The sequence below is a fragment of the Vulpes lagopus genome, chromosome 3 (assembly GCF_018345385.1).
Source record: "Vulpes lagopus strain Blue_001 chromosome 3, ASM1834538v1, whole genome shotgun sequence".
Classification (NCBI taxonomy): Eukaryota; Metazoa; Chordata; class Mammalia; order Carnivora; family Canidae; genus Vulpes; species Vulpes lagopus.
In genome coordinates, this window is record NC_054826.1 from 67,230,883 (window position 1) to 67,255,641 (window position 24,759).

General features: G+C 39.0%; 1 protein-coding gene across 2 annotated transcripts in view; it reads left to right on the forward strand.

Annotated features, from left to right (window-relative positions):
- PPA1 (inorganic pyrophosphatase 1) overlaps nucleotides 1-24,759 on the forward strand; it is a 38,987-nt gene that overhangs the window by 4,923 nt on the left and 9,305 nt on the right. For both annotated transcript variants that reach the window (XM_041750663.1, XM_041750662.1), the window contains exons 3-6: nucleotides 13,469-13,522; nucleotides 14,364-14,483; nucleotides 18,501-18,587; nucleotides 20,047-20,173. In XM_041750663.1, the coding sequence (XP_041606597.1) occupies nucleotides 13,481-13,522; nucleotides 14,364-14,483; nucleotides 18,501-18,587; nucleotides 20,047-20,173 (376 nt within the window). In that variant the 5' untranslated portion in view covers nucleotides 13,469-13,480. The remainder of the gene's footprint in view (nucleotides 1-13,468; nucleotides 13,523-14,363; nucleotides 14,484-18,500; nucleotides 18,588-20,046; nucleotides 20,174-24,759) is intronic.

The window sequence follows — 24,759 nt, forward strand, 5'->3', positions numbered from 1 at the left end:
AGGAACCAACACAAGGAAAAATATCTGCTGCTTTTTTATATCTTTAAAAATTCTTGGGGCACCTGGGTGGCTCAGTGGTCAAGCATCTGCCTTTGGCTCAGGTCATGATCCTGGAGTCCTGGGATTGAGTCCTGCATTGAGCTCCCTATGGAGTGCCTGCTTCTCCCTCCTTTATGTCTGTGCTTCTCTCTGCGTGTCTCTTGTGAATAAATAAATAAATTTTTTTTAAAAAATTCTTTTTGAGGCACCCAGCTGACTTAGTCCATACAGCATGGGAATCTTGATCTCGGGTTGGGAGTTTGAGCCCCATGTTGGGTATAGAGATTATTCAAAAATAAAATCTTAAAAAAAAAAAATTCTTACTGTTCAACCAGGAAGCATGATTCACAGTGAGTACAAATTTTTTTTGACTTGTAAATGCTGCAAATTTTATTAATCTTCCTTAGCTAGATAATCCATACATAATACATGTGAACATCTCATTCCAGTGCATGCCTAGAATAGCATTAAAGATTAAATCTTGTCTTTGTATGTGCTACTTTTATGTATTTGACTATGAGAAAAATAGGTGAATTCACTGAACTACCAGGAAATTTGCTTCAGTTCTAGATTGACACTTGGACATTGGCAGAAAATCCAACTCATGTTGCTACTGAGGAGCCTACGTGAGCTGGGCTCCAACTGGAGACAGTGGAGCAAATAGCCAGAGGCCAATTATGTGCCACCGTTACAGCAGGGACCTCTAATTGGCACATGTTCTCCTGTGGGATTCTCAAAGTTGTATTTATTCAGAAACTAATTTGTTACATATGATTTCCTGGGAGTTGATATGAACTGCAGGATCCTTCCTTCCTCTTGAATTGGCATCATTTGGTTGGCTTGATTATCTGTTTGGTGTATAATTAAATAAATATCAAAGTACTTCACAATACCCTCTCACAGCATTTTGAGTAGTTAAGCAGTATAAAATGATGACTGAAAGTTTATCAACTTGGCATATAGATGTGCTAAGGAAAAAAAAATATTTTCTTGACATAGGGCAAGATTTTTAAAAATTTCTTTTGAAGATTTTATTTATTCACAAGATTCACACAGAGAGAGGCAGAGACACAGGCAAAGGGAAAAGCGGGCTCCTGACAGGGTGTCTGTTGTGGGACGTGATCCCTGGACCCGGGATCACGCCCTGGGCTGAAGGCAGATGCTCAACCGCTGAGCCACCCAGGTGTCCCTAGAGCAGGGTTTTTTGTATGTGTCTTAGTCCTTTTGGGCTACTCTGACAAAACACTGTAGACTGGGTAGCTTATAAACAGCAGAAATTTACTGCTCGGGCAGCCCGGGTGGCTCAGCGGTTTAGCGCCGCCTTCAGCCCGGAGCGTGATCCTGGAGTCCGGTGATCGAGTCCCCCATCGGGCTCCCGGGCTCCCTGCGTGGCGCCTGCTTTTCTCCCTCTGCCTGTCTCTCTGTCTCTCTGTCTCTGTCTCTCTCTCTCTCTCTCTCTGTCTCTCATGAATAAATAAAATCTTAAAAAATTTTTTTTAAAAAATTAAAAAAGAAATTTATTGCTCACAGTTCTGGGGCCTGAAGGTCTGAGATCAGGGTGCCAGCATGGTTGGGTGAGGGCCCATTTCTGGTCGTGGACTTCTTGCTATGTACCTATGTGGAGGAAGGGGCTAGGGATCTTTCTGGAGCCTCTTTTATAAGGTACTAACCCCATTCATGAGGGTTCCAGAGTCATGTCTTAAATACTTCCCGAAAGTCCCATCTACTGTGCAATGCCATTGAGGGTGAGGATTTCAACAAATGAATTTGAGAGGGAGGGGACACGAATTTTCAGACCATAGCTATAAGTAACCAGACTATTTTCTAGCCAACGATCAGATGCTTATAGCAGCTGCAGTGCCTAGTTTTCATACTGCTTCATTACCCCCAAAATAAGAAATGGAGACTGTATTTTGGTGCCGTGTAAAACATCTTCACTCAGATTATTCTGCTACTCCTTGAAGTCTGGTATGGGACTGATTGTGGTGATAATCTGGGATTACTCAAATGAAGACACAGCCTTTGTACCACCCTGGGCTGGCTTAAAAAACACAAGCTCTTGTAACAACTCTGGATTTTACCAGTGATCCAGAGCTCAGTGAACCTCAGCTCTTCAGATTCCTGTCTGAGAAGCAGGAAGAGTTCTTTTGTTTTTAAGGAAGTTTAGTATATACAAAACACAAAAAAGGGTGTGGTACCCAGAAATTATTTTGGATTATAGCCTAAATAAAGGATCTGATTAATTCCATTGGCTACAGAAGAGTGTGATTTTTTTTTTTTAATTCCAATGTGATTAAGTTCATGTAACATTGTTATGTGTATGGCTGTAGACTTTTTTTTTTTTAATTTTTTTTTCAATTTTTATTTATTTATGATAGAGAGAGAGAGAGAGAGAGAGGCAGAGACAGAGGCAGAGAGAGAAACAGGCTCCATGCACCGGGAACCCGATGTGGGATTCGATCCCGGGTCTTCCGGATCGCGCCTGGGCCAAAGGCAGACGCCAAACCGCTGCGCCACCCAGGGATCCCTGGCTGTAGACTTTATCACTAATATGGTCAGTCATTTGAGGGGTGATGATGAAGGAATGTACCTTTCACACAACTCTGTTGGCTCTGCTAAGGGAAAATGCCCAAAGACTTCTATTCTGCTCCATGTCAGGACCTCTTAATGTGGACAGCTTTTTTTTTTTTTTTTTTAAGATTTTATTTATTTATTCATGAGAGAGAGAGACAGAGAGAGAGAGAGAGAGAGAGAGAGAGGCAGAAACACAGAGGGAGAAGCAGGCTCCATGCAGGGATCCCGATGTGGGACTCTGTCCCAGGTCTCCAGGATCATGCCCTGGGCCGAAGGCAGGCACTGAACCGCTGAGCCACCGGGCTGCCCTTTAAAAAAATTTTTTTAAAAAGATTTTATTTATTTATTCATGAGAGACACAGAGAGAGGGAGAGAAGCAGGCTCCACGCAGGGAGCCTGACACAGGACTTGATCCCGGTCTCCAGGATCACGCCCTGGGCTGAAGGCGGCGCTAAACCGTTGAACCACCTGGGCTACCTCCTTTTTTTTAAAATTGAAGTTCAATTTGCCAACATATAGTATAACACCCAGTGCTCATCCTGTCAAGTGCCCCCCTCAGTGCCCTGTCAACCAGTCACCCCAACCCCCCCGCCCACCTCCCTTTCCACCACCCCTTGTTCATTTCCCAGAGTTAGGTATCTTTTATGTTTTTTTCACCCTCACTGATATTTCCGGATGGGAAAGTTTACAGTTTACTGGTCATCTTATACATAAAGGAATACAACTTGAGCAACTGCCAGTTGTATTGTAAAAAGGGAAATTGTGGTAACAAGAAACAAGAACGGCACCTTTTCTCTCCCTTCCCCTTTAATCCCTTTCACTATTCTTTATATTCCCCAAATATAATAATAATAAATAATTAATTTAATTAATTAATTAATAAATTGAAGAAATAAATAAACAATAAATAAGATACCATATAATGTTTGTCCTTCTCTGATTGACTTACTTCACTCAGCATAATACCCTCTAGGTCCATCCACATGTGGACAGTTTTTGAGGGTATATATTTCCCAGAGAGTTCTGGGAATCCTTGTGACTCAAACACCCTGCTTGGATTATTTCCAAGTCCATGAGTAGAAGAAGGCAAAGGGAAGGACTCGATGGATTTTGTCATTTGCTCTAGGTCTCTTTTGGGTCAAATGTAAAAGTACCTGTAGCTCAGACTATCTTCTGACATAAAACCTCTGAGATAAGAGAAATTTTATTTTATTTTATTATTTTTTTTTTAATGATTTTTTTTTTAATTTATTTATGATAGTCACAGAGAGAGAGAGAGAGAGAGAGGCAGAGACACAGGCGGAGGGAGAAGCAGGCTCCATGCACCGGGAGCCTGATGTGGGATTCGAAACCGGGTCTCCAGGATCGCGCCCTGGGCCAAAGGCAGGCGCCAAACCGCTGCGCCACCCAGGGATCCCGATAAGAGAAATTTTAAAATCCAGAACATAGCCTAAAAGTGTGAAACACTGAGTAGATTAAGCTTTATCTAAATCTTAAAGTGCTTAAATATCATGACTTGATATTTACATTTAGAAGTTTGATATTTTTCTGTATCTTAAGCTTCAGTGTTACATATTTGTTCTAACAATATAGGCTTCCATTAGTGACTGTTGGGAGGATATATAAATATGGAAGTATGTTTCTTTTCTCCTCTTCTAAAAAAAAAAATCAAACTTGTAATCAAATACCTTGATGCTTCAGAAATTTAACAGAATCTTTTCTGCACCTGTGTATCGTTCTCAGTTTTTTCTTTTTTAAAGATTTTATTTTTAAACAATCTCTGAGCCCAACATGGGGCTTGAATAAGATCGAGAGCCACATGCTCCACTGGTTGAGCCAGCCAGGCACACCTGCCGTCATTTATCTTTTTTTTTTTTTCTTTATTCACTTATGAGAGACACAGGCAGAGGGAGGAGAGCAGGCTCCCCGAGAGGAGCTGGATGTGGGACTCGATCCCGGATCCCGGGATCACACCCTCAACCAAAAAGGCAGACGCTCAACCGTTGAGCCACTCAGGCGTCCCTCATTTATCATTCTTAACTTCTTAAAGATACCATCTCATGGTACCTGAAGATACCCAGGTATCTGGGATATATAGGAGATATGCCCTATATAGGTATTATACCTGTATAGGAGATATAGGTATATCTCCTTTATATAGGAGATATACCCAAGTGGATGCTTTTTTGATTACTCACTTCCTTACAGGGTTTGTTTTGTTTTGAATTTTCTGTTTCTTTTTTATTAGGCAGTTCTTTATTTATTTATTTATTTATTTATTTTAGGCAGTTCTTTAAATGGAAGTTTTTAAAATGTCACTGAATTAATAATTTAAACATTGTTTTCTTCCTTCACTTTGTATGTTTATGGAATGGGTTTTCTGGATTTTTGTTTTGTTTTGTTTATCTTTTGGTTTCATGTTTCCTAAGCCAAAGTTAGAACTAGGAACAGATGAAAACTGATGACAATTAAACTTAATTGGCTTGTCATAACTGAGAGTAAACTCATTTTTCCCCCTCAAATGAGCTTTCAGGTGACTAAATTTTGAAAAGAGATATTCTAACCATAATCTCTGTGGTCTATTAATCAAAAAGATAGAGTTGAGATGGATGCATATGCATGTAACACAGCCACAATGCCTGGCTTTTTAGGAAAGTCTCAGTAAACAATAACCAAACAAATAGGATGATGATATTGAGCACAAGGACTGATTATTTCTTTAGCCTTTCAAAGCTCTATTTTATAGAGTAAAAATCACTGAATCAGGAGTAAGGAATCTGGATTTTATTTTTAGTCCTGGTTTTACCACTTATGATAATTGAGCAGATTACTTCACCCCTGAGCAGTGTTAATCTTAGTGAGTGTTTTAGATTACATTTTAGGCTGATGATGTCCCATGGTTCTGTATATATAGCTTATTGATGAAACCTCATAAAGATCATTGCATTCTTTAAAAAAAAAATACTGTTACTGGGGTGCCTGGGTGGCTCAGTCCATTGAGCATTTGGCTTTTCGGCTCAGGTCATGATCTCAGGATCCTGGGATTGAGCTTTGTGCTCAGGGGGCTGTCTGCCTTTATCCCCTCTCTGTCTGTCCCTCTCATGAGCATTCTCTTTCTCAAATAAGTAAATAAATCTTTAGAAAAGTATATTATACTATTTATTGAATGCTTCTTGTACCTTAGGTACTATGCTAAAGCCCTTATGTGGATTATATCATTTAGTGATCATGTCATTCTCTGAGCTGGGTTCTTTAATTAGCCCCGTTGTTCAGGATCAGCAGCTAGAACTCATAAGTTGCAGTGACAGGCTTGAAACCCCGGCATTCTGGCTTAGAACCTGTGATTTATTTTATTTTATTTATTTGAGAAAGAGAGTGAGGGAGTGAGTGGGCAGGGTGGGGCAGAGGGAGAGAGAGAGAAAAAAGCAGGCTCCCTGATGAGCAGGGATTTTTTTGAAAATCATAGAAAAGTTTGACACCTGAAAATGCAGTCATCTGCTTAATTTTATAAAGAGAAGAAAGTAAACAGATTATAATATCTGTTTTTAAAATTTAGTTCTCTTAAAGCTCATCTGATAGGGTTGGAAAGGAGCTTATTTTTAGCTATGGCATGTCAATTAAGTTTTATTACTTTTTTTTTTATAAAGATTTTATTTATTCATTCATGAGAGACACAGAGAAAGAGAGAGAGAGAGGCAGACACACAGGCAGAGGGAGGAGCAGGCTCCATGCAGGGAGTGGGACGCAATCCTGGGTCTCCATGCCCTGGACCCAAGGCAGTACTAAACCGCTGAGCCACTGGGGCTGCCCAGTTTTATTACTTTCTATAGATACATACCATAGAGTTTGTTGGAATTGCCGGGAATAGGAAATCTGTGTTTTTGGAAACCTAAATGAGTATTACTGTAAGGTGTTTCTTGGGTTTTAAATTTTTTTAAAAAAATGTATTTATTCATGAGAGACAGAGAGAGACAGGCAGAGACACAGGCAGAGGGAGAAGCAAGCTTCCCACAGGGAGCTGGATGTGGGACCTAAGCTGAAGGCAGATGCTCAACCACTGAGCCACCCAGGGGCCCTTGGGTTTTAAATTTTAATAGGTTAACCATCTCCTCTGGACTTTTTTTTTTTTTTTTTTAATTTTTTTTTTTTTTTATTTACGATAGTCACAGAGAGGGAGAGAGAGAGAGAGAGGCAGAGACACAGGCAGAGGGAGAAGCAGGCTCCATGCACCGGGAGCCCGACGTGGGATTCGATCCCGGGTCTCCAGGATCGCGCCCTGAGCCAAAGGCAGGCGCCAAACCGCTGCGCCACCCAGGGATCCCTCCTCTGGACTTTTAATACTAAATTTAGTGAGCAAAGTTTTTTGGTTGGCATAAATCATATTTTCCTTTGTGAAGTTACAATTCTAAATGAATAGGGTGTGAGCTTTGTTTATCATTTTTTTTTCCATCAGCTGCTCAAATAGACATCTTTTGTCATTGAAATAATCAGGAACCCATTTACTCTTTTGTTTTAAAAATTTTTAAATTTTTTTCAGCTCTATTGAGGTAGGATTAACAAATAGTCATGTATTTAAGGTATATAATATAATGTTTTTATATATGTGTACATTGTGAAATGATCTCCCCCAATTAAGCAAATAGATCTCTTCACCATTTGACATATTTACTTTTTGTGTGTGTGCGTGACAAGAATACTTAATATCTGCTCTTTTAGCAAATTTCATTAAGCCATGGTGTACATTAGATCTCCTGAACTTAATTGTCTTATAATGGAAAGTTGTACCAGCATTTCCACTTTTTCTTTAGCCCTTGGCAGTCACCTTTCTACTCTGTTTTTATGAGTTTGACTTTTTTGGATTCCACTTACAAGGGAGATCAGATAGTATTTGTCTTTACCTGACTGATATATTTCACTTAGCATATGTCTTCCACATTTATCCATGTAGTCATAAGAGGCAGGATTTCCTTTTTTAAAACTAAATAAGATTCCCACACATGGGAGTGCTCTTCAAGATTATGATTTAATTTCTTTGGGGTATATACCCAGAAATTGGATTGCTAGATTATATGGTAGTTCGAGTTTTAGAGTTTTGAGAAACCAGGATACTGTTTTCCATAATGGCTGCACCTGATTTACATTCCCACCGACAGTGCACAAGGAGGAATCAATTTACATATAATAGTTTAGAGTATATCCTGTAATCAAAAGACCAACTTTGAAGCCAAAACCTAAAATCAAGAGTTAAGAGCCCTTGTCACTTGGTGAGTACTTAGTAAGGTATAATACCTTAGAAATGATGAAATCTGGTATACCTTTTCAAAAGTTCCTCTATGGGGGTGGAACATTTCCTTATGTGAACTCTTCTGATAGGGATTTTATACTCCAAAACTATTCTAGAGGTTTAAAAAAAAAAAAAAGGCAAGCTGCCCTTGTTTTTTATTAGCCTCTTGCTTCATGTCTAATCTCTAGATATATTTGGAAGAGAATCCTAACTACCACTGTTTTTCTGTAAATTTTAGTGCAAAACAGAAAAGTAAAAGGAAGGATGATAGAATCAGAGACTGATTTTGTATTTTTTCCTAAGTCTTTCTTCCTTGATTCCTGAGGTTATCCAGAGAAATGCGATGGATCAACTTGAAAATGCTAATTTAAGCCACTGACATAATTTTGCATTATAGCATGTCATGTTCACTAGGCTTCAGATGCAGTGTTGGAAACAGATTGTAAATCATGAGGTGTTCACAGGTCCCCCAGTAAAGACCCATTTAACTTTACTACTAAGATTCAGAAATGGGATGTAATTATATTAAGAGCATGGTCCCTATATACACATACTTAACTACATTAGTAATAATAGCCTACCAAATAGCTATAGCCTGCTCACTAGCCAACAACTCATTAGACTACTAATTTGACCCACAAGAAAACTAACCAGTTTGGAGATGAAACCTATGATCACCATACCACTATAATATCCCTATTTAATGAATGAAATGAAAAGACTAAGCAAAATATAGGTTACATTTCTTCTGTCCCTAAAATACTTTTATTTAAAGTCTTTTTAATTTAATGGAATGATGTAATTAATTTTATCCTTAAATTTCTAATCTCCTTGGAATCTGGACACCTTCGACATTGACGTTCTTATTGATGAAATGATTACAAATCTGAGAAGTAAGACTGATATGCCTAACTTTGGGAAGTCAGAGCTAAAGCTATGGTTTGCCTTTCCTCTGCCTCCCACAGGCTTGTCAGAATCCTCCTACAAGGGATGCTAACCTCTTCCTTCCTTCCTCTGAAACTATAAATAAGGACCTAGATGCCAGAGCAGGGATGAGAATCAAAGCAGAGTAGAGGTGGAGAACAGAGTTCTGAGAAGCCCTAAAAATGGGGATAATAAGATAATAAGTCTAGGATTGAACTAAATCATAGTTGAAACCAGTTGGGATTAGTGAAAGAAGGCATGAATACATAACTGGGTGGTACGAAATATCCTAAAAACTTGTCTTACTATTTTATTTTTATTTTTTTTTTAAAGATTTTATTATTTCACAGAGCTCAAGCAGGGAGAGCAGGAAAGGGAGAAGCAGGCTCCCTACAGAGCAGGAAGCCTGATGTGGGACTTGCTCCCAGGACCCTGGGATCATGACCTGAGCCGAAGGCAGATACTTAATCTACTGAGCCACCCAGGCACCCCTTGTCCTCAGTATTTTAAATGCGTAAACATTGGAAATGTGAGAATGCGTAATTTTTTCTGATTGTTAATTGTAAAATCCACATAAGATTGACAGTCGTAAGCATTGTTAAGTTTAGTGATATTGAGTACATTCACAGTGTTGTGCAAACATAACCACCCTTCATCTCCAGAACTCTCTTGGGCTTGCCAAACTGAAACTCCACTCCCATTAAACACTAACTCCCCATCCCTCCTGCCAATCCTCTGGCAGCTACCCTCTACTCTGTGTGTCTGAATTTGGCTTCTTTAGATACCTCAGATAAGTGGAAACATACAGTATTTGTCCTTTGTGACCGGCTTCTTTCACTTATCACATCTTCAGGGTTCAGCCACGTTATAGCATGTTAGAATTTTCTTCCTCTTTTGGGCTTAGATATTGTGAATCATGCTGCTATGAACATGGGTGTACAAATGCCTCTTCAAGACCCTGCTTTCAGTTCTTTTGGGTAAATACCCAGAAGTGGAATTGCTGGGTCATAGGGTAATTCTGTTTTTAGTTTTTGGGAGGATTGCCATTTTTCACAGTGGCTATTCCATCTTACATTCCTACAAACAGTGCATAGGAGTTCCAATTAGAATGCATAATTTAACAGTAAAAGCGCTTCTGGCAATGGAGTAATTGGTTGGATTACTTATATTACCCTGAAAATCCTAAGGATTACTGGTCACCTGAACAACTCTCTGAGTTGCAGCCATGGTTTTCTAGGAGGAATAAACTATTCTGTAGTAGTAGTGCCTGCTAAAGAATGAAGCTCCTCTGTTGTATATCAAAATACTTAAGTAACACCTATATTGTGATAATAATTGGAGAGAATAATGACTAAAAGCTATAAGCTCATTGCTTTATTTTATTTTTTTAATAATTTTTAAAAAAGATTTTATTTATTCACAAAAAAACAGAGAGAGAGGCAGAGACAGGCAGAGGGAGAAGCAGGCTCCATGCAGGGAGCCCAATGTGGGATTTGATCCTGGATTCCAGGATCACGCCCTGAGCGAAAGGCAGATGCTCAACCTCAGCCACTCAGGCATCCCAAGCTCATTGCTTTAAAAAAAGATATAATAAATGGGCAGCCCCGGTGGCCCAGTGGTTTAGCACTACCTTCAGCCCAGGGTGTGATCCTGGAGACCCAGGATCGAGTTTCCTGTCAGGCTCCCGGCATGGAGCCTGCTTCTCCCTCTGCCTGTGTCTCTGCCTCTCTTTCTCTGTGTCTGTCGTGAATAAATAAAGTCTTTAAAAAAAAAAAAAAAAAGAAAGATACAATAATCACTACAGCATCCCAAACACTTGAAAATGTGTTAAACATTTCGTTTTACAGACAAGGTCCCTCACTCAGGTTTGTGGACTCCCCGGCTGTAGCCTGAGGACTCCACACAGAAACAACCCAATTTGGAGATCCAACTTTTAGGGAGTAAAAGGAGCTTTTATTTCTGTTCACCACTAGTCTTCAGGGCCTGGGAAAGTAACAGAACAGTGGCAATCAGTGATTCATTATTTGTTGAAAGAAAATGAATGAATCAGCTCTGAGACTTTTTAAGGATACTCCTTGCTATTTTTTGGCTTACCTAATTTCTAAAAAGCATCAAACCTTCACGGTTTTGGAGTTCTGTTTGCAGTAGTTATCTTACCATTTTCAGAAAGATGTTTTCTTTCCTGTAATGTTGGTCTTTCTTTTCTTTCTTTGCTTGCTTGCTTGCTTCCCATTATATATAGTTATGTGGGTTTTTGTATCATTATATAATGTGGTTTTTGAGGATCTATATATATCATATATTTATCATGTATTTTGAGGCTCTATATTTATCATCGTATTTATCTTGTAATCCAATTAAAATGTTCTATAAATATAGTTACTAAATTTTGAAATCATATATTTTACCTCTATTTGCTACTTTTTCCCTTGAGGTAATTTATTTATTTGGTAACGCTTTCTTTAAAAAAACCAATCTCTGGGAATCCTTGGGTGGCTTACTGCCTGCCTTGGGCCAGGGCCTGATCCTGGAGACTCGGGATTGAGTCCCACGTCAGGCTCCCTGCATGGAGCCTGGTTCTCCCTCTGCCTGTGTCTCTGCCTCTCTCTCTCTGTGTCTCTCATGAATAAATAAATAAAATCTTAAAAAAACAAAAACCAGTCTCCTTGGTTTTTGCTTCTCACTTTCACGTGGTAGCAGCGCCATCTTGTGGACCCTTAAGATATTGCTGCTTGTTCGTATGACTCGTATGATTAGTTCGTAAAAATCTTTTTTTTTTTTAAGATTTTATTTATTTATTCATAAAAGACACAGAGAGAGGCAGAGACACAGGCAGAAGGAGAAGCAGGCTCCTCGCAGGGAGTCTGATGCAGGACTCGATCCCAGGACTCCGGGATCACACCCTGAGCTGAAGGCAGACACTCAACCACGGAGCCACCCAAGTGTCCCAAGATCTTCCATTTTAATACCTACCTGAGTAGTGTACAAGATAGATGCAGTTCTTGAAAACGTGTAGTAGGTAGAATGAAATTTAATCAAAGATTGGGTCTACCCATGAACAATGTGTTACTTTTTCTAAACCACATAGTATTTACCTTACAGGGATAGAGCGCTTATCTCTCTTTTTACCAGTCCCTATTTGTGATGCAAAGTAGCAGAGAAGTAATCCTAAGAAGTGTGTAACTAAGTGATTTTCATTTGAAATCTCCCTTTAAAAATATACATTTTATAAAAGAATAATTGCAGATTTGTCTTCATATAAGCCTTTTGCAGAGGCTATAAATTGGAAAACTGCATTTAAAGTTTGATCCCGGGACGCCTGGGTGGCTCAGTGGTCGAGCATCTGCCTTCGGCTCAGAGCATGATCCCAGGATCCAGGATCGAGTCCCGCATCAGGCTCTCTGCATGGAGCCTGCTTCTCCCTCTGCCTGTGTCTCTGCCTCTCTCTCTGTGTCTCTCATGAATAAATAAATAATATCTTTAAAAAAAAAGTTTGATCTCTTGGTAAAAATAAATTTGACCATTTAAAGCTCAGTTTAAGGGATCCCTGGGTGGCACAGCGGTTTGGCGCCTGCCTTTGGCCCAGGGCGCGATCCTAGAGACCCGGGATCGAATCCCACGTCGGGCTCCCAGTGCATGGAGCCTGCTTCTCCCTCTGCCTATGTCTCTGCCTCTCTCTCTCTCTGTGACTATCATAAATAAATAAAAATTAAAAAAAAAAATAAAGCTCAGTTTAAGGCTGTAAACTAATTACAGTAGCACTGCCATGAATCAAAATATTTTTGGAACTTATGTGCTCTTCAGTGTCAAACTTCTTGTCTTTCCAAGGAGTACTTGATATTTTAAAAACAGCCAAGTTGGGAGAATGATGTGGGTAATCGAGCTGATTGATTTTGTATGAGGCTAAAACTAAAGTATGACAAAGTAATTAAATGGACTTGGGTTGTCTTACAAACTGCCTCTGAAATCAGAGTTCCGAAAACATCCTCAGCAATTGCACTGTCATTGGATGAAGTAAGTAGCCTTTGGAAATGATCACTTTGAAGATGGGCTTCCTCAGAGATAGAAGTTCTGTTATGTTTAAAAACTGTTTCTTGGGATCCCTGGGTGGCGCAGCGGTTTGGCGCCTGCCTTTGGCCCAGGGCGCGATCCTGGAGACCCGGGATCGAATCCCACATCAGGCTCCCGGTGCATGGAGCCTGCTTCTCCCTCTGTCTGTGTCTCTGCCTCTCTCTCTCTCTCTGTGACTATCATAAATAAATAAAAATTAAAAAAAAATAAAATAAAATAAAAACTGTTTCTTTATAGGAACATTCTTACCCACCCCCCAACATTTTATTATGAAAAATTTATTATCTTTACTTAAACATACAAAAAAGTTGAAAGAATATACACCATGGACAGGCATACAGCCACCACCTTGATTCTACAGTTATTTTGCATATTTGCTTTATCTCTTCATTCTTCATCAGTTATCTGATTTTTTTTTATGAATTTTACTGAAAGCCCATTGACTTCCAAAGTCCAAAACAATGAACAATTTAATTCTGGAAGAACTAGAGCATGCTCACTGAAGTAAGAGAATAGATTAGCTCCTAGGACCATCTGAATTCTGTTGTTTTCTTTTTTTCTTTTTTTTTTTTCCAGGACGTTTTCCACATGGTAGTTGAAGTACCACGCTGGTCTAATGCAAAAATGGAGGTATGTTTCCCCTTATATTCATAATTAGACTTAGGGTACTAACTTTGACCTAGCCACACTGATTTGTTTAAGGGTTCAACACCTGAAGCCCTTCTTGTTAGTGCAATCTGCTTTCCAGTTGGATCCCCTATTGCCTGCCAATCTCCCACTGAGACTCCAACCCAACCAGTTACTGTTTGCAAATATGCTATGGACTTTCCATCTCCACACCCTTGCTTCTGGCATTCTGAAAGCCTAGAATTACCTTTTTCTCCTCTTTTGTCCTCTTAAGTCCATCATTGATGCCTCCACAGAGTCAGTGGGCTCTCTTTAGTTACCCCAGCCACCTGTGATTTTATTAGAATTTCTGTTGCATTTTGTTAATTTCTTTCTGATGATACCTAATAGGTTTGGCTTTTTGTTGTGGTTATTTGTTACACATTTTATATCAGTTAATTAAGCTTTTTGACAGTAACCCCACTTTGTATATGTTATATACTGAAATATTTGAATAATTTAAAATGTTTTAAAGAAAATTTTAAGTTGGATAATATTTATTTTGCCTGTTTAAAAGAAACCTTAAAACATTTCTCCAGTGTTAGGATTTATTACAGATAATTTTAGTTTTTGCTTTCTGGAGTAAGTAAATGTTTTTTGTTTGTTTTCCTTTCTGTATACCTCAAATAAGTTTTCCACTTAAAGGCTGATTACGGAAAAACATATCAAATCATGAAAATGTTAGAGGTAAAGCATGTCATTAAAGTGGAATTAGGGGCTATGTATTCCACAATTCATTTCCTCAAATCCTTATTTGAATAGTATTTTATATCCAAATATTCTGATTTGAAATTTTTTATTTCAGATAGCTACAAAGGACCCTCTAAATCCAATTAAACAAGATGTGAAGAAAGGAAAACTCCGTTATGTTGCAAATTTGTTCCCTTATAAAGGATATATCTGGAACTATGGTGCCATCCCCCAGGTATGTCCCTGTGTGATTGCTCGAAATGTACTTTTTAGCTTACAAAAAGTTAACCCGCTGCTGTTAATGAAAAAGATTTAAACACCTGTGGAAAGTGTTCGCTATGGTAGATTTTAACAACAGAAGAGTAATTATTTCAGTACTTTCTTGAACAAGTTATTTTCAAAATAAACTGAAAGATAAATGTTTACAGTGTTTATTTTTTTAAGATTTTATTTATTTATTTATTCATGAAAGACACAGAGAGAGAGAAAGAGAGAGAGGCAGAGAGAGAGAGAGAGAGAGAGAGAGAGGTAGAGACCGAGGCAGAGGGAGAAGAAGGCTCCATGCGAGGAGCCCGATGTGGAATCCGATCCTGGATCCTGGGATCACGCCCTGAGCCAAAGGCAGATGCCCAACCGCTATGCCACTGAGGTGTCCCTGTTTACAGTGTTTAAATTCACATTTGAAAGTTTTTCTTTTCTGAAATATTTATTTTTCTATATGGACTGGTCATAAACCATACACACTATTTCTTTACATAATGAGTGGCAAACCTGTTAGGAGAGCCTGTATAGCCTGGTGGTTGAAAGCTCTGTATTGGTACCACATCTCAAGTCTGTTATTTGCTAGCTCACTCGACTAACTTGCCTTTCTTCCTTCCCAAGACCTATCTCCCCAAGATATTACTAGCACCTAGCTCACAGGCTGTTGTGAGGAACCTAGCGCCTGTATGCTTTTATGTTAAGAGTCCTTTTTTTTTTTTTTTTTTTTAAAGATTTATTTATTTATTCATTCAGAGAGAGCGAGAGAGAGGCAGAGACACAAGCAGAGGGAGAAGCAGGCTCCATGCAGGACGCCCGATGTGGGACTCGATCCCGGGTCTCCAGGATCACACCCCGGGCTGCAGGCGGTGCTAAACCGCTGCACCACCAGGGCTACCCTATGTTAAGAGTCCTGATTTCTTCTTCTTAATGCCACTCTTTTGTGGTAGAGTAGTAAATGGGATTCTGTTTTTCTTTATTTTATTTTTTTAAAGATTTTATTTATTCATGAGAGACACAGAGAGAAGCAGAGTCACAGGCAGAGGGAGAAGCAGGCTCCATGCAGGGAGCCCGACGTGGGACTTGATCCTGAGTCTCCAGGATCATGCCCTGGACTGAAGGCGGCGCTAAACCACTGAGCCACCTGGGCTGCCCCTGTTTTCCCTTAAAAAAGAAAAAAAGATTTTATTTATTTATTCATGAGAGACACACAGAGAGAGAGAGAGAGACATAGGGAGAAGGAGAAGCAGGCTCCCTTTGGGGAGCCTTATGCGGAACTTGATCTCAGGTTCACAGGATCACAACCAGGATCACAACCTGAGCTGAAGGCAGATGCCCAACCACGGAGTCACCCAGGTGCCCTGGGTTCTGTTTTCCTAAACAGCCAGCACTTTGAGGAGGGAGGATATCCACATTGCTTACCAATTTATCCCCAAACCATCCCAGTGTGCATAGTAGGTTCTTTTTTAATATTTGAATGAAGAATAACTAGAATTGTGTCTGTTATAAGTAAATGATGGATATTTAATTCTGATTTAGCAGGCTAATGCCTGTGGTACTTATGATTTTTACATGAAATACTCAGTTTAATTTTTCCTGTTGATAAATGGTTTGTTTTTATTAACCATTAAGTCTACTAAGTGGAATCTGCTGTGAAACAATCTGTAAGTTATGAAAACATAGATCAAACTCCTCTAGCTTGTCAGGTAATCACAGAGTCGTTTGCCTTAATTATAGCACTTCACCTTGTACTTCAGTGGCTTTAGTCGTTAGTCTCAAAAAACGATCCCTCTGGGAAAACACTGTTGAACTACTTACTCTTCTGGAGGTTGGATTTGGCTTTGTTGGACCCAGTTGCCCTTTTTTTTTTTTTAAGATTGTATTTATTTATTCATGAGAGACACAGAGAGAGAGAGAGAGAGGCAGAGACACAGGCAGGATCACACCCTGGGCTGAAGGCAGTGCTAAACCACTGAGCCACCCAGGGATCCCCCAGTTGCCCTTTATGCCTCTTCACTTTGATGTTTTTGCCTTTACTCCAGTTGAGTACGCAAACAAATCCAAGATATAAGTTCTAGATTGGGGAGAAAAGAACTAGAACAATGGCTACATTTTAAACTTCTGGTAGTGCGTAGACTATCCGTTCATTTGTGAGACGCTTTACGAGGACTCAGGAAATAAAGCCAGCAATTGAAAGCTCCAGAAAAATCCTGATTAAACTTTTCAGTCTTGGCTCCTGGTCAGTGATGACACTTTTACCACAAGAGCCTCTCATTTCCATTTTATTTATTTTATTTTATTTTATTTTTTCTTTTATTATTTTATTTATTTATTTATTTATTTTATTTTTTATTTTATTTTATTTTAAATTTTATTTTATTTTATTTTATAATTTTATTTTATTTATTTTATTTATTTTATTTTAAATTTTATTTTATTTGTTTTATTTTATTATATATTATATATTATATATTATATATTATATATATATTATAAATATTATAATATATATAATATATAATATATAATATATAATATATAATATATATTATATATTATAAATAATATTATTTATTTTATTATTTTACTTTACTTTATTTTTTAAAGATTTATTTATTTATTTTTATTTATGTTAGACACAGAGAGAGAGAGAGAAAGAGGCAGAGACACAGGAGGAGGGAAAAGCAGGCTCCATGCCGAGAGCCCGACACGGGACTCGATCCGGGGCTCCAGGATCGTGCCCTGGGCCAAAGGCAGGCACCAAACCGCTGAGCCACCCAGGGATCCCTTCATTTCCATTTTAGTACTACTGTCTACCTACGTCTGTTTTGGAAATTTATTCTTAAGAAAATCTAGTTAGTAGAAGATAGTGAACATGAAGAGTTCATCAAACGCATTTTACTTTCAGTGTGTTTTTTAGGTAAATATTTGGGTCTGTATTTGTGTTGCATGTTGTCTGAGCTATTATTAGGTGGTTGTTTTTGCTTGTTTTAAATAGGTTCATTTTCGGGACCCTGGTTGGCTTAGTCAGTAGAGCCTGTGACTCTTGATCTCAGGTGGGGAGTCAAGCCCCATGTTGAGTGTAGAGATTACTAAAAATAAAACAAATAAATAAACTTAAGAAAAGATTATTCTTTAAGTTTTAAATTTAGTTTAGCATATTTTTGAGCATATATAGCATATGTAGCATAATAGAGCCCCAACATTTAATTAAAATTATTGTATATAGTGAAGATTCTTAGATGTGAAATAAAAATTTGGGCAGCCCGGGTGGCTCAGTGGTTTAGTGCTGCCTTCGGCCCAGGGTGTGATCTTGGAGACCTGGGATCGAGTCCCACATCAGGCTCCCTGCATGGAGCCTGCTTCTCCCTCTGCCAGTGTCTCTGCCTCTCTCTCTATGTGTGTCTCTCATGAATAAATAAAATCTTTAAAAAAAATGAAATAATTTCTTAAAAATGAGAAGAAAATAGGGACGCCTGGGTGGCTCAGCAGTTGAGCATCTGCCTTTGGCTCAGGGCATGATCCTGGGGTCTGAGGATCGAGTCCTGCATTGGGTGGGCTCCCTGTGAGGAACCTGCAAACTTAAAAATGAGAAGAAAATAGCTAAAGATTCATATTTAAAAAAATTTTTTCGGGGGGATCCCTGGGTGGCTCAGCGGTTTAGCGCGTGCCTTTTGCCCAGGGCGTAATCCTGGAGTCCCCGGATCGAGTGCCGCATCAGGCTCCCAGCATGGAGCCTGCTTCTCCCTCTGCCTGTGTCTCTGCCTCTCTCTCTCTCTCTCTCTCTCTCTCTCATAAATAAATAAATAAATAAATAAATAAATAAATAAATAAATAAAAATCTTAAAAAAAATTTTTTTTGAGTATTGTTGACTGGATTTGTATTTTTGCAGACTCATCTGGTGTTACTTTTTAATGTCAAACATGATCCACTTTGTTAGTGACATGTAGAAGAGTGATATACTCTCAGCCTTATTATTGTTATTTTTTTTAGACTTGGGAAGACCCAGGACACAATGACAAACATACTGGCTGTTGTGGTGACAATGACCCCATCGATGTTTGTGAAATTGGAAGTAAGGTAATGGAATCTGAAATATTTTTCTGTAGAGTCAACAAGATAGTAATGAGGTATACAAAGTTCATACTTCAAAAAATATTGTTAATAAAATATATGAGTATCAGCAAAATAATGATGTCCCTTTGATAAATTAAAAGCTTCTGGTTCATTGAAGCATTTGTATGTTACAATTTGTGCATTTAAAACTAGTGTGGAAAAGTTTGTATATATGCACACATGATTGTACATACATGTGGGAGAAATGGTTGTGTCCTCATTGCTTCAGAAGGCAGATGGTGAGTCAGTAGGTGAAGAGTACTAGGAGGCAAATTTCATCTCAATACGGGGCAAACTTTACCTAATGACTGGGAGCAGTCAGCGACCTGACTCATGCCAGATAACCTCATGAGCTGGAGACAATTGGTCAGAATTTCTTTATCAAGTAGGGCTGCTCTAAGATTATGACTATAATTCTATTTCTTTATGGTTTTTCTCAGGCTCAGGGAAATAGTTAACCAAAAAGAAGGCTGTCATTCATTTTTTTTAACTCATAAAGTTAAGTCATATATGATTTGCCTAATTCAGTCGTTTCTATAAAATAAAAAGCTGAGAAAGCTTGTCTGTTTGTTTGTTTATTTATTTATTATTTTCTGGTTAACATATAGTGCAATATTGGTTTCAGTAGAATTCAGTGGTTTATCATTTACATACAACAACCAGTGTTCAACACAGGTGCCTCCTTAATCCCCATCACCCATCTATCCCCTACCCCATCTACCGCCCTCTAGCAACCCTGTTTGTTCTCTGTCTCTAAGAGTCTCTTATGATTTGTTTCCTTCTCTCCTTTTTTTCTTTCCCCTTTCCTATATGTTCATCTTTTTTTTTTTTTTTTTTTTTTTTTTTTTTTATTTATGATAGTCACAGAGAGAGAGAGAGAGAGAGGCAGAGACACAGGCGGAGGGAGAAGCAGGCTCCATGCACCGGGAGCCTGATGTGGGATTCCATCCCGGGTCTCCAGGATCACGCCCTGGGCCAAAGGCAGGCGCCAAACCGCTGCGCCACCCAGGGATCCCCTGTTCATCTTTTTTCTTTCTTGAATTCCACAAATGAGTGAGATCATATGGTATTTGTCTTTCTCTGACTGATTTATTTTAAGAAAACACATTTAAATATGAATTTGAGACATTATGGTGGATTTATTCTTTGGCACAAACAGTGGCAGTTCAAAAAGTAGGAATTATCCTGAACCATATTATTGCTTTTCTTAGGGCCTATAAGTGATAAGGTACCTATTTTCAATTTTGATAGGACTGACAGGGATTTGCTTGTTTAGCTTTTTAAAAATTGCTTAAAGGAACAATCTTAAGGTAAGTTTGCAGAAATTCAGCATCTTCTGTATTTCCTGTTAACTACCAAGTAAAACTTTTCTTCCAAAGGTTCATTCTGTAGTATGGTCCTAACTGTGGGTATTGACTCTTAGGTATGTGCAAGAGGTGAAATAATTAAGGTGAAAGTTCTGGGCATACTGGCTATGATTGATGAAGGAGAAACTGACTGGAAAGTCATTGCCATTAATGTGGATGATCCTGATGCAGCCAATTACAATGGTAAGGAAATCTGAAGATCTAAGTCTGTATCCAAATCTTATGCACCACCAAACTTAACCTATAATGACAGAATTGGCTTCAGTAAGCAATAAAGAATAAGCCCATGCCTTCAGACTGTTAAAGAATGGAGAAGCAAAATATTCAACAAAGCGTTGTTACTTTACATAGTGAACTTCTTAGTAGTTAACTAAACTTTCTCCTTCGTTCCAGGAAAGGAAAAATCTGGTAGTTTGTGTCTACTGTTTTCTTTTTTCCTTCCACACATACTAGCATTCAGTTGCTCTATTTATTTACTTAAAAAAATTTTTTTTTATTGAGACATGATCTGCATTCTGTAAAATTTGCAGCTTTAAAGTATATAATTCTACGATTTCTCATATATTTACTTGGTTGTACAACTATCACTACTACCTAATTCCAGAACAAGTTCCCCACCCTAAGAGGAAGCCCTATATCCATTAGCAATCCCTCAGTATTTCCACTTCCTGCTGTCCCTGGCAACCACTAATCTATTGCCTGTCTTTATGGATTTGCCTGTTCTGAACATTTCACACAAGTGGAATCGTATGATAATGTGCCTGGCTGGCTTCTTCCACGTAGCATCATGTTTTCTTTTTCTTTCTTTCTTCCTTTTTTTTTAAAAAAGATTTTATTTATTTATTTATGAGAGCTAGAGAGAGAGAGAGAGAGAGGCAGAGACACAAGCAGAGGGAGAAGCAGGCTCCATGCAGGGAGCCCGACAGAGGACTTGATCCCGGGTCTCCAGGACCACACCTCGGGCTGAAGGGAGCGCTAAACCACTGAGCCACCCGGGCTACCCAGCATCATGTTTTCAAGGCTCATCTACATTTTAACATATATCAGTACTTCTTTCATCTGCCGCCCCTCCCTCTGCCCCCCCCACCCTTTTTTTTTCTTTTCTTTTTTTTTTTTTTGGTGGTAAAATTCACTTAACACAAAATTCACCGTTTTAACCATTTTAAAGTGTACAGTTTAGTGGCATATAGTACATTCACAAGGTTGTACAGCCTTCACCACTGTCTAGTTTCAGGACATTTCATCACTTGAAAGGAAAACTTTCCCTCTAAGTTGTTACTCCCTAGTCCCTGCTCTTCCTGGGCTTTGGCAACCACTAATCTGCAAGTCTGTCTCCATGGATTTCCCCATCCTGCATGTTTTGTATACTTGGAATTTCATATACTTGTGACCTTTTGTGTCTGGTTTCTTTTACTTAGCATAATTCTTACTAGGTGCATCCATGTTGTAGCACGTATCAGTACTCCTTCCTTTTTTTGACTGAATTCTATACATTGCATTGATATATGCCACATTGTGTTTATCCATTCATCTGTTGATAGACATTTGGTTTGTTTTTGGCTATTAGGAATAATGCTGCTGCTTTGAACATGCCTGAACAAGTTTTTATGTGGACAAATGTTTTTAATCTTCTCAGATACAGATACCTAGGAGTGGAGTTGCTGAATCATATGGAAACTCTCATGTTTAACCTTTTCAGGAATGGCCAAACTCTTTCCCAAAGCAGCTGCATCATTTTACCAGTCCTGCCAGCTTGTTATAAGTGTTCCAATTTCTCTACTTCCTTGCTCACTTGTTACTTTTATTATTATTATTATAGCCATTCTAGTGGTATGTTTTATTGTTGGATTATAAGAGTTTTTTATGTATTGTGGACACCAGACCTTTAGGAAATACATAATTTACCTATATTTTTTTCCATTTTGTAGATTGTCCTTGAATTTTCTTAGTGTAAGCACTCAAGTTTTCCATTTTTGTGTAGTCTGATTTATCTTTTTTTTTTTTTTTTTTTTCGTTTCCTGTGCTTGTAGTGTCATATCTAAGAAACTACTACTTAGTCCAGGGTCACAAAGATTGATACTTATGTTTCTAAGACTTTTATAAATTTAGCTCTCACATTTAGGTCCCTGATCTTTTCTATGTTAATTTGTGTATATGTTATGGATTAGGAGGTCAGCATCGTTCTTTTGGACGTGGATATCTACTTGTCCCAGCACCATTTTTTGAAAAGACCATTTATTCTTTCCCCCATTGAATTATCTTGGGAATCATTGGGAACCATTATTGGGAATCACTTGGCCAAAAATGTATGGGTTAGTGCTATAATTTGATTGAGTCCTTTTTGAAAAAGAAATGTTTATACCTTATAACTCTGTGTCTTATTATCATGACTATTTTTTTTTGTTTTAAGAGTTTTATTCATTTATTCACGACAGACACAGAGAGAGAGAGAGAGAGGCAGAGGGAGAAGCAGGCCCCATGCAGGGAGCCCGACTTGGGACTCGATCCTGGGTTTCCAGGATCACACCCCGCCCGAAGGCGGCATTAAACCACTGAGCCACCAGGGCTGCCGTATCATGACCACTTTTTATATATATATTTTTTTAATTTTTATTTATTTATGATAGTCACACAGAGAGAGAGAGAGGCAGAGACACAGGCAGAGGGAGAAGCAGGCTCCATGCAGGGAGCCCGACGTGGGATTCGATCCCGGATCTCCAGGATCGCGCCCTGGGCCAAAGGCAGGCGCTAAACCGCTGCGCCACCCAGGGATCCCGACCACTTTTTATATTAATCTTGCCTCTAGTTAATAATCAAATCCATTTTAGTTATTGAATTGGCCTTCTCTTGCCTGTCTGAAATGGGTCTTACTGGACTAAAATCAAGATGTCACAGGATTGTGTTCTCTCTGGAGGCTCTAAAGAAAAATATTTTCCCTTGCATTTTCCAGCTTCTAAAGGCTGCCCACATTCTGTGATTCATGTCCTCTCTCCATCTTAAAAGCCAGCAATTGCAAGTCAAGTATTTATCTCTTCTTCCCTGATTCTTCTGCCTTCCTCTTCCACATGAAGACCTTTATGATTAAGCTCACCCAGATAACCCAGGATTATCTCCAGTTTTAAGTTCAGCTGATTAACAACCTTAATTCCACCTGCAACCTTCATTCCCCCTTGCCATGTAACATGACAAATTCACAGGTTCTGGGAATTAGAGTATGTACATCTTTAAGTGGGGACAGTCTTCTGCTTGCCACAAATGGTGACACTAATGGTGGGTATATGATACTATGCATTTGTCAAAACCTCTAGGATTTTATAGTAGCAGAATAAGGCTGCGCCCCTTCTAAAGATGTCTACCTCCTAGTCCCCAGAAACTCTGAATAGATTACTTTACATGGCAGATGGACTTTCATATGTGATTAAGGTTAGGTCCTTGAAAAAAAAAAAAAAGGTTAGATCCTTGAGATGGGGAGAGTATCATGGATTATCCAGCTGGGCCCCATCTAATCATGAGTCTTTGAAAGCAGAGAACCTTTCTCACCTATAGTCAGAAGGTAATATGATGACAGAAGAAGAGTCAGAGAGAGTCAGAAAAAGGATAAATATAGTTTCAGATAGTTCTGTATTAAAATTTTGTACAAAAAAAAAATTTTGTACAGTGATTCTCATGATCAATATGTCTATTTTCTTTTTTCTTTTTTCTTTTTTTTTTTTTAAAGATTTTATTTATTTATTCATGATAGTCACAGAGAGAGAGAGAGGCAGAGACACAGGCAGAGGGAGAAGCAGGCTCCATGCACTGGGAGCCCGACGTGGGATTCGATCCCGGGTCTCCAGGATCGCGCCCCAGGCCAAAGGCAGGCGCCAAACCGCAGCGCCACCCAGGGATCCCCAATATGTCTATTTTCATATGTGCTACTTACATAAGAGCACTTGTGCTAAGTGGCATGCTCCAGCCACAGTTAGTGAAGCCACCCACAACTGTCAGTGTGTCAGTGGCATTTTGCTAGGGCATCATTTCCCTGCAGTAGAAGCTATTAGAACCCTGAAAATTTTCTCTGGGTGGCTGCCCCATGGTGCAAGTAGCATGCTTTCCTACAATGTCAACTCAAGACAGTATCTGTCTGCCATCCATTATAATTTGAAGAGTTTACTGGAGTTTCTAGATGGGGAGAACTCTTGACTAGCCACAACTTTGGGAGAGATAGACACAGAGCCATGGAAGAGGACTGCTTATCCACTAAAGCAACTAGGTTGAATACATTGATCCTCTTTGAGAGAGAGAGAGAGAGAGGTTGTGAGACCAGTAAGTGAGTTGGAGGAGGGGCAGAAGGAGAGAGAATCTCAAGCAGACTCTGTGCTAACTGCAGAACCGCAGAACCCAACACGGAACTGGATTCCACAACCCTGAGACCATGAACTGAGCCAAAATCAAGAGTTGGTTGCTTAACTGACTGAGCCACCCAGGCACTCTGAAAAGTTTTTTAAACAGGACATTTTTCTGTTGGCCAGAACCACAGCATTGTGATATAGATGCCTATCCTGTAGAGTGAGAAGTCTAGCCTTATCTAACAGGTCACTGGTCAAGGGATTTCAGTATAATCCCTTTTTTCTTATCTTTGGTAATTGGGGTGTGTGCCTCTGAATATAGCCCTCAGGCTGTCTGTTTTAGTATCTGCTGCCCTTCTCATAGAAATTACCTACACTTGCCAAACCAGTTCCTTTCTTATGCAGTCCCCAGTCATTTTTCCTCCCTCTCAGTCATTTTTC